Source organism: Grampus griseus (assembly GCF_964374135.1).
Source record: "Grampus griseus genome assembly, chromosome: 3".
Taxonomy (NCBI): Eukaryota; Metazoa; Chordata; class Mammalia; order Artiodactyla; family Delphinidae; genus Grampus; species Grampus griseus.
In genome coordinates this window covers 106,729,417-106,742,877 of record NC_139019.1, presented here as the reverse complement: position 1 = coordinate 106,742,877, position 13,461 = coordinate 106,729,417, and the positions used below count along the sequence as shown (strand labels likewise).

The 13,461-nt window shown below is 36.5% G+C and overlaps 1 protein-coding gene across 1 annotated transcript in view; it reads right to left on the bottom strand.

Annotated features, from left to right (window-relative positions):
* Positions 1–13,461, bottom strand: part of ADAMTS19 (ADAM metallopeptidase with thrombospondin type 1 motif 19) — a gene marked incomplete at its 3' end in the record, with an annotated part of 279,689 nt that overhangs the window by 98,983 nt on the left and 167,245 nt on the right. Inside the window, exons 12-13 of the mRNA XM_082652620.1 lie at positions 8,938–9,068; positions 7,829–8,001 (exon numbers count right to left, since the gene is read on the bottom strand). Of these exons, the coding sequence (XP_082508746.1) occupies positions 7,829–8,001; positions 8,938–9,068 (304 nt within the window). The remainder of the gene's footprint in view (positions 1–7,828; positions 8,002–8,937; positions 9,069–13,461) is intronic.

Genomic DNA, 13,461 nt, shown 5'->3' with positions numbered 1-13,461 from the left:
TGAACAAAGATGCTGGCAAACAAAGAAAGGTTTGGACAAATAGGGTGTGCTGATTGATTACAGGGGGATGGAGATTGAGGCAGAAGGATTCTGGCTTAGCTTGGTAATGAGGCTGATCATGATGCTATGCTCCATGAGAGAGCACAGTAAGAGGAGAGATGGTGGGAGTGAGAGAAAGGAAAAGGGGAAGGGGTATGTTGAACTTGAACCATGCTGAGTTAGAGATGAATGGGATGCTGAGTGGACAAGTTCATGCAACATAGGGGTAAACAGGTAAGGAGCTCAGGACAGAGAGATCTAGGTTGGAGATAAATGTGTGCCTTTAGCATTCGGATGATAAATAAAACCTAGTGAATAAGTAAGATTATGCCAAGAAGGACGTTTAGTGAGAAGAGGGGTCAGGATAGGTCACTACAGAAAATTCCCATAAGACATATCATTCTTTCACTAAATATTTATTAAGTGTCTACTCTGTTCAGATACTGCTTACAGTGCTAAACACATAGCAATGCATAAAATACAACTCTTGCTCTAACAATTATTATTTGAGGGGGGACATAAACAAGTAAAATAAAAATATTATGATAGATGATGATAAGGTCTGTGAAAAAAGAATAAAGCAGGGGAAGGAAAAGCACTGAGTCAATATTTATGAAAAGATCAGAAGGAGGTGAGAGAATGAATCATACTGCTATCTGGGAAAAGTAATTCACCAGAGAAAACAACAACTTCCAAGACACTAAGACAGAAGGGAGCCAGTGTGGTGGCAAGGTGTGATGCAGGCACAGTACAGCTGAACTTAGAGGGTAACAGGAAGCCAGGGAGCTGAGGACCTTAGAGACCATTAGAAGAATTTTGGACTTTTAGTGAGCTGGGAAGACACTGAAGGCTTCTGAATGGAAGAATAACATGACATGACTGACATTTTAAATGCATCACTCTGGCTATGTTGAGACTGAAGGAGGTATGAGGACACAGGCATAAAGAACAGTTAGAGATAGCAGAAGAAGAACTACAATCCTTGAGCCTGTGGAACAAAAACCACACTCACAGAAAGATAGACAAGATGAAAAGGCAGAGGGTTATGTACCAGATGAAGGAACAAGATAAAACCCCAGAAAAACAACTAAATGAAGTGGAGATAGGCAACCTTCCAGAAAAAAGAATTCAGAATAATGATAGTGAAGATGATCCAGGACCTTGGAAAAAGAATGGAGGCAAAGATTGAGAAGATGCAAGAAATGTTCAACAAAGATCTATAACAATTAAAGAACAAACAAACAGGGCTTCCCTGGTGGCGCAGTGGTTGGGAGTCCGCCTGCCGATGCAGGGGACGCGGGTTCATGCCCCGGTTTGGGAGGGTCCCGCATGCCACGGAGTGGCTGGGCCCGTGAGCCATGGCCACTGAGCCTGTGCGTCTGGAGCCTGTGCTCTGTAGTGGGAGGGGCTGCAGCGGTGAGAGGCCTGCGTACCGCAAAAAAAAAAAAAAAAAAAGAACAAAAGAACAAACAAACAGAGATGAACAATACAATAACTGACATGAAAAATACACTAGAAGGAATCAATAGCAGAATAACTGAGGCAGAAGAATGGAAAAGTGACCTGGAAGACAGAATGGTGGAATTCATTGCTGTGGAACAAAATAAAGAAAAAAGAATGAAAAGAAATGAAGACAGCCTAAGAGACCTCTGGGACAACATTAAACGCAACAACATTCGCATTATAGGCATCCCAGAAGGAGAAGAGACAGAGAAACGACCCTAGAAAATATATGAAGAGATTATAGTCAAAAACTTCCCTAACATGGGAAAGGAAATAGCCACCCAAGTCCAGGAAGCGCAGAGAGTCCCATACAGGATAAACCCAAGGAGAAACATGCCGAGACACATAGTAATCAAATTGGCCGGCTTCCCTGGTGGTGCAGTGGTTGAGTCCACCTCCAGATGCAGGGGACATGGGTTCGTGCCCTGGTCTGGGAAGACCCTACATGCCATGGAGCGGCTGGGACTGTGGGCCATGGCTGCTGAGCCTGCGTATCCGGAGCCTGTGCTCCGCAATGGGAGAGGCCACAACAGTGAGAGGCCCGCGTACAGCAAAAAAAAAAAAAAAAGAAAAAAAAATTGGCAAAAATTAAAGACAAAGAAAAAATATTGAAGCAGCAAGGGAAAAACGACAAATAACAAACAAGGGAACTCCCATAAGGTTAACAGCTGATCTCTCAGCAGAAACTCTACAAGCCAGAAGGGAGTGGCATGATATACTTAAAGTGATGAAAGGAAAGAACCTATAACCAAGATTACTTTACCCAGCAAGGATCTCATTCAGATTCGATGGAGAAATCAAAAGGTTTACAGACAAGCAAAAGCTAAGAGAATTCACCACCAACAAACCAACTCTACAACAAATGCCAGAGGAACTTCTCTAAGTGGAAAACAAAGAGAAGAAAAGGACCTACAAAACCAAACCCAAAACAATTAAGAAAATGATAATAGGAAGATACATATTGATAATTACCTTAAATGTGAATGGATTAAATGCTCCAACAAAAGACACAGGTTTCCTGAATGGATACAAAAACAAGACCCATATATATGCTGTCTACAAGAGACCCACTTCAGACCTAGGGACACATACAGACTGAAAGTGAGGGGATGGAAAAAGATATTCCATGAAAATGGAAATCAAAAGAAAGCTGGAGTAGCAATACTCATATCAGATAAACTTTAAAATAAAGAATGTTACAAGAGACAAGGAAGAACACTACATAATGATCAAGGGATCAATCTAAGAAGAAGATATAACAATTATAAATATATATGTACCCAACATAGGAGCACCCAATACATAAGACAAATGCTAACAGCTATAAAAGAGGAAATGGACAGTAACACAATAATAGTGGGGGACTTTAACACCTCACTTACACCAATGGACAGATCATCGAAACAGAAAAGTAATAAGAAAACACAAACTTTAAATGACACAATAGACCAGATAGATTTAATTGACATTTATAGGACATTCCATCCAAAAACAGCAGATTACACTTTCTTCTCAAGGGTCCACAGAACATTCTCCAGGATAGATCACATCTTGGGTCACAAATCAAGCCTCAGTCAATTTTAGAAAACTGAAATCATATCAAGCATCTTTTCTGACCACAACGCTATGAGATTAGAAATCAATTACAGGGAAAAAATCGTAAAAAACACAACCACATGGAGGCTAAACAATACGTTATTAAATAACCAAAAGATCACTGAGGAAATCAAAGAGGAAATCAAAAAATACCTAGAGACAAATGACAAAGAAAACACGAAAATCCAAAACCTATGGGATGCAGCAAAAGCAGTTCTAAGAGGGAAGTTTATAGCTATACAAGCCTACCTCAAGAAACAAGAAAAATCTCAAATAAACAATCTAACGTTACACCTAAAGGAACGAAAGAAAGAAGAACAAACAAAACCCAACGTTAGCAGAAGGAAAGAAATCATAAAGATCAGAGCAGAAATAAATGAAAGAGAAACAAAGAAAACAATAGCAAAGATCAATAAAAATAAAATCTGGTACTTTGAGAAGATAAACAAAATTGATAAACCATTAGCCAGACTCATCAAGAAAAAGGGAGAGGACTCAAATCAATAAAATTAGAAATGAAAAAGGAGAAGTTACAACAGACACCGCAGAAATACAAAGCATCCTAAGAGACTACTACAAACAACTCTATACCAATAAAATGGACAACCTGGAAGAAATAGACAAATTCTTAGAAAGGTATAACCTTCCAAGGCTAAAACAGGAAGAAATAGAAAATATGAACAGACCAATCACAAGTAATAAAATTGAAACTGTGATTAAAAATCTTCCAACAAACAAAAGTCTGGGAGCAGATGGCTTCACAGGTGATTTCTATCAAACATTTAGAGAAGCGCTAACACCCATCCTTCTCAAACTCTTCCAAAAATTGCAGAGGAAGGAACACTCCCAAACTCACTCTACGAGGGCACCATCACCCTGATACCAAAACCAGACAAAGATACTACAAAAAAAGAAAATTACAGACCGGTATCACTGATGAATATATATGCAGAAATCCTCAATAAAATACTAGAAAACAGAATCCAACAACACATTAAAAGGATCATACACCATGATCAAGTGGGATTTATCCCAGGGATGCAAGGATTCTTCAGTATACTCAAATCAATCAATGTGATACACCATATTAACAAACTGAAGGATAAAAACCATATGATCATCTCAATAAATGCAGAAAAAGCTTTTGACAAAATTCAACACCCATTTATGATTAAAAAAACTCACCAGAAAGTGGACATAGAGGGGACCTACCTCAACATAATAAAGACCATATACGACAAACCCCCAGCAAACATCATTCTCAATGGTGAAAAACTGAAAGGATTTCCTCTAAGATCAGGAATAATACAAGGATGTCCACTCTCACCACTATTATTCAACAAGTTTTGGAAGTCCTAGCCACGGCAATCAGAGAAGAAAAGGAAATAAAAGGAATACAAACTGGAAAAAAAAAAGTAAAACTGTCACTGTTTGCAGGTGACATGATACTATATATAGAGAATCCTAAAGATGCCACCAGAAAACTACTAGAGCTAATCAATGAATTTGGTAAAGTTGCAGGATACAAAATTAATGCACAGAAATCTCTTGCATTCCTAAACACTAATGATGAAAAATCTGAAAGAGAAATTAAGGAAACACTCCCATTTACCACTGCAACAAAAAGAATAAAATACCTAGGAATAAACCTACCTAGGGAGACAAAAGACCTGTATGCAGAAAACTATAAGACACTGATGAAAGAAATTAAAGATGATACCAACAGATGGAGAGATATACCATGTTCGTGGACTGGAAGAATCAATATTGTGAAAATGACTCTACTACCCAAAGCAATCTACAGATTCAATGCAATCCCTATCAAATTACCAATGGCAATTTTTACGGAACTAGAACAAAGAATCTTAAAATTTGTATGGAGACACAAAAGACGCCGAATAGTCAAAGCAGTCTTGAGGGAAACGGAGCTGGAGGAATCAGACTCCCTGACTTCAGACTATACTACAAAGCTATAGTAATCAAGACAATATGGTACTGGCACAAAAACAGAAATACAGATCAATGGAACAAGAGAGAAAGCCCAGAGATAAACCCACGCACCTATGGTTAACCAATCTATGACAAAGGAGGCAAGGATATACAATGGAGAAAAGATAGTCTCTTCAATAAGTGGTGCTGGGAAAACTGGACAGCTACATGTAAAAGAATGAAATTAGAACACTCCCTAACACCATATATAAAAACAAACTCAAAATGGATTCAAGACCTAAATGTAAGACTGGACACTATAAAACTCTTAGAGGAAAACATAGGAAGAACACTCTGACATAAATCACAGCAAGATCTTTTTTGATCCACCTCTTAGAGTAATGGAAATAGACAAAAATAAACAAATGGGACCTAATGAAACTTCAAAGCTTTCGCACAGCAAAGGAAACCATAAAGAAGAAGAAAAGACAACCCTCAAATGGGAGAAAATATTTGCAAATGAATCAACAGACAAAGGATTAATCTCCAAAATATATAAACAGCTCATGCAGCTCAATATTAAAAAAAGAAACAACCCAATCCAAAAATGGGCAGAAGACCTAAACAGACATTTCTCCAAAGAAGATATACAGATGGCCAGGAAGCACATGAAAAGCTGCTCAACATCACTAATTATTAGAGAAATGCAAATCAAAACTACAATGAGGTATCACCTCACACTAGTTAGAACGAGCAGCATCAGAAAAGCTACAAAGAACAAATGCTTGAGAGGGTGTGGAGAAAAGGGAACCATCTTGCACTGCTGGTGGGAATGTAAACTGATACAACCTCTATGGAGAACAGTACAGCCTTAAAAAACTAAAAATAGAATTACCATATGATCCAGCAATCCCACTACTGGGCATATACCCAGAGAAAACCATAATTCAAAAAGACACATGAACCCCAATGTTCACTGCAGCACTATTTACAATAGGTAGGTCATGGAAGCAACCTAAATGCCCATCAACAGACAAATGGATAAAGAAGAAGTGGTACATATTTACAATGGAATATTACTCAGCCATAAAAAGGAACGAAATTGGTTTATTTGCAGAGATGTGGATGGATCTAGAGATTGTCATACAGAGTGAAGTAAGTTAGAAAGAGAAAAACAAATATCATATATTAATGCATATATGTGGAATGTAGAAAAATGCTACAGATGAACCGGTTTGCAGGGAAGAAATTGAGACACAGATGTAGAGAACAAACGTATGGACACCAAAGGGGGAAAGCAGCGGGAGCTGGGGGTGGTGGTGTGATGAATTGGGATATTGGGATTGACATGTATACACTGATGCATATAAAATGGATGACTAATAAGAACCTGCTGTATAAAAAAAGAAAGAAAATAAAATGCAAAAATTAAAAAAAAAGAACAGTTAGACAGCTACTACAATCATCCAGGTAAGACACTGTTGCTTATATCAGGGTGGCAGCTCTGGAGATATTGGGCAATAATCAGATTCTGGATGTATTTTAAAGATAGGGCTCATGTGACTTTACTGCTATTTTGAATGTACAGTAAAAGAGAACTAAATGGAAAATGAAGACTCCAAAGTTTGTTGGTTGAAGCATCTGGAAATAAAGAATTAACCTTTATTAAAAGGATGGTGTGAATAGAAGACTATTCTATTCTATTCTTCTTTCTATAAAGAAACAGTATGTTTGGAGGCCATGTGTGGGGGAAGAAAGCATGACATGTAGGAAGCAGTGAAACAAGGGCAATATCTGGAGCACAGAGGAAAAGACAGTGAGGTTTTATATGAGGCAGGAGACAAGAGAAGGAATCAGGCTAAAGAAGGTCTTGCTGAGCATGTCATGTTGTGAAATTTGGCCTCTACCTGAAGAGTTATGGCAAGTCTCTGAAATGCTTTAACTGGGAGATTAGAATGAGCCAATTTGCACTTTATATAAAGATCTCTAGTTCTACCTCGTGCTACCCCTTTACAGGGACACCCATCCCTCTCCCACCACCACCCCTAACTCCTGGTAACCACTCATCTATCTGTTTTCCATCTCGATATTTTTGTGGCTTTAAGAATGTTATATAAGAGGAATCATACTGTGTGAGACATTTTGAGATTGGGTTTTCCTACTCAGCATAATGCTGTGACATCCACCAGGTCATTGCATATGTTAACAGAGTGTTCTGTGTACTGTTGCATAATATCCCATGGCACAGATATACCTCAGTTTGCTAACTCTGCAGCTACTTAGAAACTTTTTGATTGTTTCCAGTGTTTGGCTATCAAAAATAAAGCTGCTGTGCCCATTTGTTTTCAGCATTTTTTTGTGGTTGCAAATTTTCATTTCTCTGAGATAAATAACCAAGACTGTGTTTTCTAAAGTGTATGCTTAGTTACTTAAAGAAACTGCCAAGCTAATTTTCAGAGTGGCTCTTCCATTTTACCTTCCTACCAGCAACGTATGAGAGATCTAGTTTCTCTTCATCCTCACCAGCATTTTGTATTGTCACCCTTTTTAAATTTATCTCATTGGTGTATAATATCTCTATATTTTTAAAATATATTTTTAGTCAGTGCTTGTGGTTATTATATGTCAGTAAAGGTAGAAAAAACAGAGCTCTGAAATACCTAGAATATAAACTGTAAAACAATATTTACCACTATTGTAAAGCACCTTGCAAACCTAGAAGTCTACATAACTAAGATGGTGGCGATCTGGTTGGTCATACCTTCATCCGTGACAGCGTGCCACTGAAGTACATGCTTTGGGTACGAAGTTCTAACACTATAGGCCTGACATTGCCAGTCTCTGAATCCAGGCAAACCTGCAGGACAAGGTGGATTCTCACATATTCTGTATTGTTTTCTGGGACCATTACAATCCCTTGCTTCAGAACCTAGCCTAGAAAAGATAGTACAAATAATCAATTTTATCTTTTTTTATGTTAACTACTCATTTAAAAAAATCAAAAGGCAATATATTAATAAGGTATAATCCTTTATATTAAATCTACTTTTGAAAAAGTGGACAGATTAAATGATTGGTAATTGGTAGGAAATCCATATGTTTATTTAAAAATATATATTTTTTCCAACCTTTGAGCCATTTAATTTCCAAAATACATGAGAAACAAAGCCCATTTGCCATGAAAATGATATAGAAGGGTAAAGGGCAGAAGTTGGGGGCAAAATAGAAAGCCTGAACTTCCCATGAAAGAGTGGGGCTAAGAATTATTAAGGAGTTGCTTCTAAGGTTTTCACATACATTCTTTAAAATCTCTTGTTGAGGAACTGGGCCACTGAATCCACACCAAAGTTAAAGCATAAAGCTGAAATGACTTTCTCCCACATTTTCCTAGGATCACTCTAGGAATGATGGAGACGAGCAAGCTGATCTTGGACGCTCCCTATCCATACACGTGCTCAGCAGGATTTCATTTCTCATCATTCTTAGCTTCTACTGACACTCATGTTGCCCTCATTCCCTCTCTTTCTGAAGTCCTATCAGCTTCCGGCTTCTCTCACAGTTCCTTTTAATGGTGACTTACTTTTTCTAACACATCTCTCCCTGCTTATTTCAACACATTTTAAAATTTGATTTGTACTCAAAACACCACTCTGTGTAGTGTTTAATTATCTGTTCTTAGAAAGTTTGGTCTTATTTTCTTCTTTGAAGGGAGATTTTACATAAAATAATTTGAGGGACTTTTCTGTTTTCCAAAGTGGAGTGAGGTTTGAGAAGTTTCTTTGGCCCCCAACATGGTTTATCAGTAAAACCTTTTAATTTCAAACTTGAAGAAAACAATGCCCTCCCCCAATCCAGGAACTTTGCGTTTACCCAGGACATTTGCGCTCTCGACTGCTGATCCCAGAACTGCAGGTTCGGCTACAGGGACTCCACATGCTCCACTCTCCAGCCACGAGTCCAGGTGCTGAGGTCCTGCTGGTACACTCTCCAGCCTTACACCACTATTCCAAAAGTTATGTCTTAGGTGAACAAATCAGGGCACAACGGAAAATCATTCACTGGCCTATAGAGTCACTGGAATTGAGATTAAATCAGGTCTGCTAAGAGCCCCAAACGTGTGGAATTGAAAAAGACCAAAAATAAGTTGACACGTGCTTATTGTCATAGTAATACACTGGTCCAGTTCTCATGTCAGATCATACAGTCTTGTCATAAGAACAGCACATAGATATTTGTACTATAGCCCTGAGAATTCAGTACTTGTGACGGAGATAGGGCAAAGAAGGAATCTGGGGTTGTACAGCCAGGAAGAAAAACTAACACATTTTAAGAAACATAACAATTTAAAAGAGAGGACCAAAAAAGCATAGGGTCAAGTATAAATATAAGAATGGTACGTAAGATATAAATGTCTTTAACTAGACTGAAGCAGACATTTTAGCAAATTTAGCAATTTTGATTTAAACTGTCAGTGATTCAGGGTACTCTCCTTGTAACTTAAAAAGAAAGAGTATGACTCAATTTTAGCACTTTCCTTTATATTGTTTTTTTTTTCCTGAAAGCTTCTGTCAAATTCAAGCATTAACATTACAGCAAATTTTCTTTCAAAAGCTGTTCATTTGAAAGACTTGAACAATTTTACTTTTTGAAATTCTATCATTTCATTTCAATTATTCTATAGGTTATTTGGTATCTATTAACTGAGAAAGACAGCAAAGAAAGAAGAGAAAGGAGTATGTTCATTCTCTTTTTTATATTTATTTTATTATTAACTTTAAACAAAAACAGCCAAAGAGGCTGTTTCTGTGGCCACCGAGGAATGGTTGCCAGGACTTTGTAGACAGATTATTATAATTTCTCTTTATTCCTGGAAAATCAGATCTATCATGATCATAGCAAACATATTAAAGGTAAAAATTAATTAAACAAAACCATGTTGGAAATAAGTAAAGATTAAAAAATTTTAGATAAATGATTGTACAGTCACAAGGGTTGAGCAATCTGATCCTTCCAGTCCTAAACGATATTTTGCACTAATGGCAACATGATTTATAAGGGATTTTGAAGAAATTATAGCAGCTCTCTGAGTCTTAGTTTTCCCATTTCAAAATGTGAACGATAATCATACTGATATTTACCTAATAGAATTTTCAGAAGTTGAATGAAACTAAGCACAATGCATAGTCCTTAGCAACGATTTAATAAAGATTAACTATAATAAAAATACTAATAACAAATTATATATCATTATATTAATTTTATTAAGAAGTTTCCAGAAATCTCACCAAAATTCTATTCATTCTGACCTTAACTGATCTGTTTCTTTAAAACTTATTTTGATAATATGTTTTTAAATGCTGTTTTTAGAAGAGAGAATTTAAAAAACTATGCTACGTAGTTTTGTGTGAGCCCAGTTAATGCTTTTCTATGCAATAATCAGTTCCTGCAGATTTTCTCTAATAATGTCAGATTTTAAATTCAACCTTTTTTGGATTCAAGGAGTTTTATATCCAGGCTTGGGAAAAAACAAAACAAAATCTCAACAACTCAGAGTGTATTGACATGCTAAGATTGTCATTAAATAAATTGAGATTTTATATGAAGATTCAGTCTCAAAATTGCAAAAGGAGGAAAACAAACAGACCTTGTGAAAACTTTTAAACAACTTACTGGTTTTAAGGATTTAATGATATTATGCCATTCATGGAAAAAAAAAAAATCCAGTGTGAAAGCTGTCAAACTTCAATTGGTCAAGTTGTTTTGGCCTAGGTGAAGGGTGTTTCCCTGAGTGCATATCACAGCTCCTCGCCTATTTAGCAGTAAGTTGGCATTGAAAGGCTGGGCTAGAGTTCACAGCTGACTAAAAATATTCTGGGAAAGACCCAGATCTAGAGTTGCACGTCATTTAAACTAGACACGTCTGGCAGATGAAGAGAAATGGAAACAGATATGCAAGCCAAATTTGCATACACAAATAAGTGAAATTTAAAGAAAGCATAGTATAATAGTTAAAGTTCATCCCCTTGCAGATAACCAGATCTCTGGACAAAACTAAGGAGAACCTGCTTTTCTGTCTTCTAGGTGGTGCTGTGTTTCAACACTGGGCAAAGTGTTAAATGTTTTGTTTAAACTATTATACAAAATAGTCTATTGGGTTTTACATAAAATGATCCTAATGCTGCTTTTCATGAATTTTCTAGCAGGATTTTTTGTTTCATTTGTATTTTTTAGCTTCAAAAAATTATATTATGCATGATTTAAAAAACTCAAAATTTCTCATATCAAATAATTCAGTCTGATTTATGAAAATGCTAAGGAAATATACAATATAGTTTATTTCTGGGACAGTACATGACCTAAAAAAGTTTGACTATATTTCTATTCTCTCAAATTTCTATGGGAATATGCCTAGGAAGTTGATGAAAACATCCAATTGGAAGGGGTACATGAAGATGACAAAGGAAACATTATTCTCCAAACAAATCTTCTTGTACATACATTGTTAGATGAAAGAAGAGGAAGAAAGAAGGCAATAAACTGTTTCCATATGCAAATTTGTGACTGTAAGGATATTACATCCTTCATTTTTTCAATAAAGAACAATGGTGGTAATTTCATCCTTTAGGAACTTAGGAAAGTAAATAATTGAAATATATTATGTAGCATCTTTCAAAACAGTCTAAAATTCTAGTAAGTTGTATTTAGCTTTCCTTCCCCATCCTCGAATTCCTAGAAAATATTTTAAGTAAAAAACATACATTTCTTGGTTTAAACCAAATCATTTATCAACTCTTGGATCTTTGTTAATATAAATGTAAATACAGATGATAGTAGAGAAAAGGAGAAGAAAGAAAACACGCTGCTTTTAATTTGGAAAATGCTGTCTATAAATAGTAGATAAATCCCTATCCTCAAAATCATTTTGAATTGGGACTTCCCTGGTGGTCCAGTGGTAAAGAATCCACCTTACAATGCAGGGGACACAGGTTCGATCCCTGGTCAGGGAACTAAGATCCCACATGCCGTGAGGCAACTAAGTCCACGGGCCACAACTACTGAGCTCACGCGCCTCAATGAGAGAGCCTGCGTGCCACAAACTACAAAGCCCATGCGCCTTGGAGCCTACGTGCCACAACTAGATAGAGAAAACCCGCACGCCACAACTAGACAGAAGCCCATGAGCCGCAGCGAAGAGCCCATGCGCCGCAACTAAAGACCCGACGCGGCCAAAAATAAATAAATAAATAAAATCTCTTAAAAAAATCATTTTGAGTCATAGAATTCTGGTCAGCACCTTCTCGGACTTAATTATATACTCTTAGATGAACTAGTTATACACCTAAATTAACATCACTAGAGTGTAACACATTACAAAATTCTCAGCTTTGTTTCTTGGTTTGCCATGTACTGAGCTAGCAGTGTTTAGCGCGAGGTTGCAAGCATCCAAATATTTTATCCCTACAGCCCTCAACTGCAGAGTGTTGGAAGCTATTGTCATGATGGCTCCTACAACAGCTGGAGCAGATGGATAGTTGAAGAAGCCCATATGGCCTGAGGAACTGAGAAGTTCATTAGTTATTTCAATACACAAAGATTACAGAACCACTAAGAGAATATCATTAGCACAATTATAGGGAAATAAAACATTTACATTTAATGAGTAATTAAAATTTTGATTGCTGAAAAAATAAGTTTATTTTAGAGAACTAAAGAATGCAATTTATTCTCATAAATATCAGAAGAAAAAAATAGTAGAAAAATATTTAGGACACCAGATTATAAAAATGAACAGATTTTATATTGCTAATGAAGAACTAAGTAAGACAAATGGGTTGTGTGATGTGTGAAGACATGTGGCTGAATATTTGGTTATCTCTATTTATTACTGCTTTTGTGTTTCAGGGATGATGGAAATTATTGCTGGTGCAGAGTTTTATGACTCAAGCAATAAATTACTCAGCATAATACCATGAGGCTTGCCCAATATACATACATTATTGTACTTTTGTGCATAATTTAGAAATAATACAAATCCAAATTCTGACGCTCCATATAAGCTCACAGAAAACACGTTTGGCAGTCTGTAAACAACTGACTGATATTCACAGAAGTTCTCTTTCAAGGAACCATTTTCTTACAGATTATATCTAGTGATAAAATATTTCTAGTCCTTTTTTATTATTTGGGACTTAATTTGTACATTTTTCTTTTTCTCATTAAAGAAATCACAAAAGTAATATGACTACATGCTGTACATTTTTCTTTTTCTCATTAAAGAAATCACAGAAGTAATATGACTATATGCTTATGTCAAACAATCCAGAAATGTCAGGAGAAAAGTTATATTCACCCTCAGTTCCCATTGCTTTATTCCATCCATCAATTCCACATCCC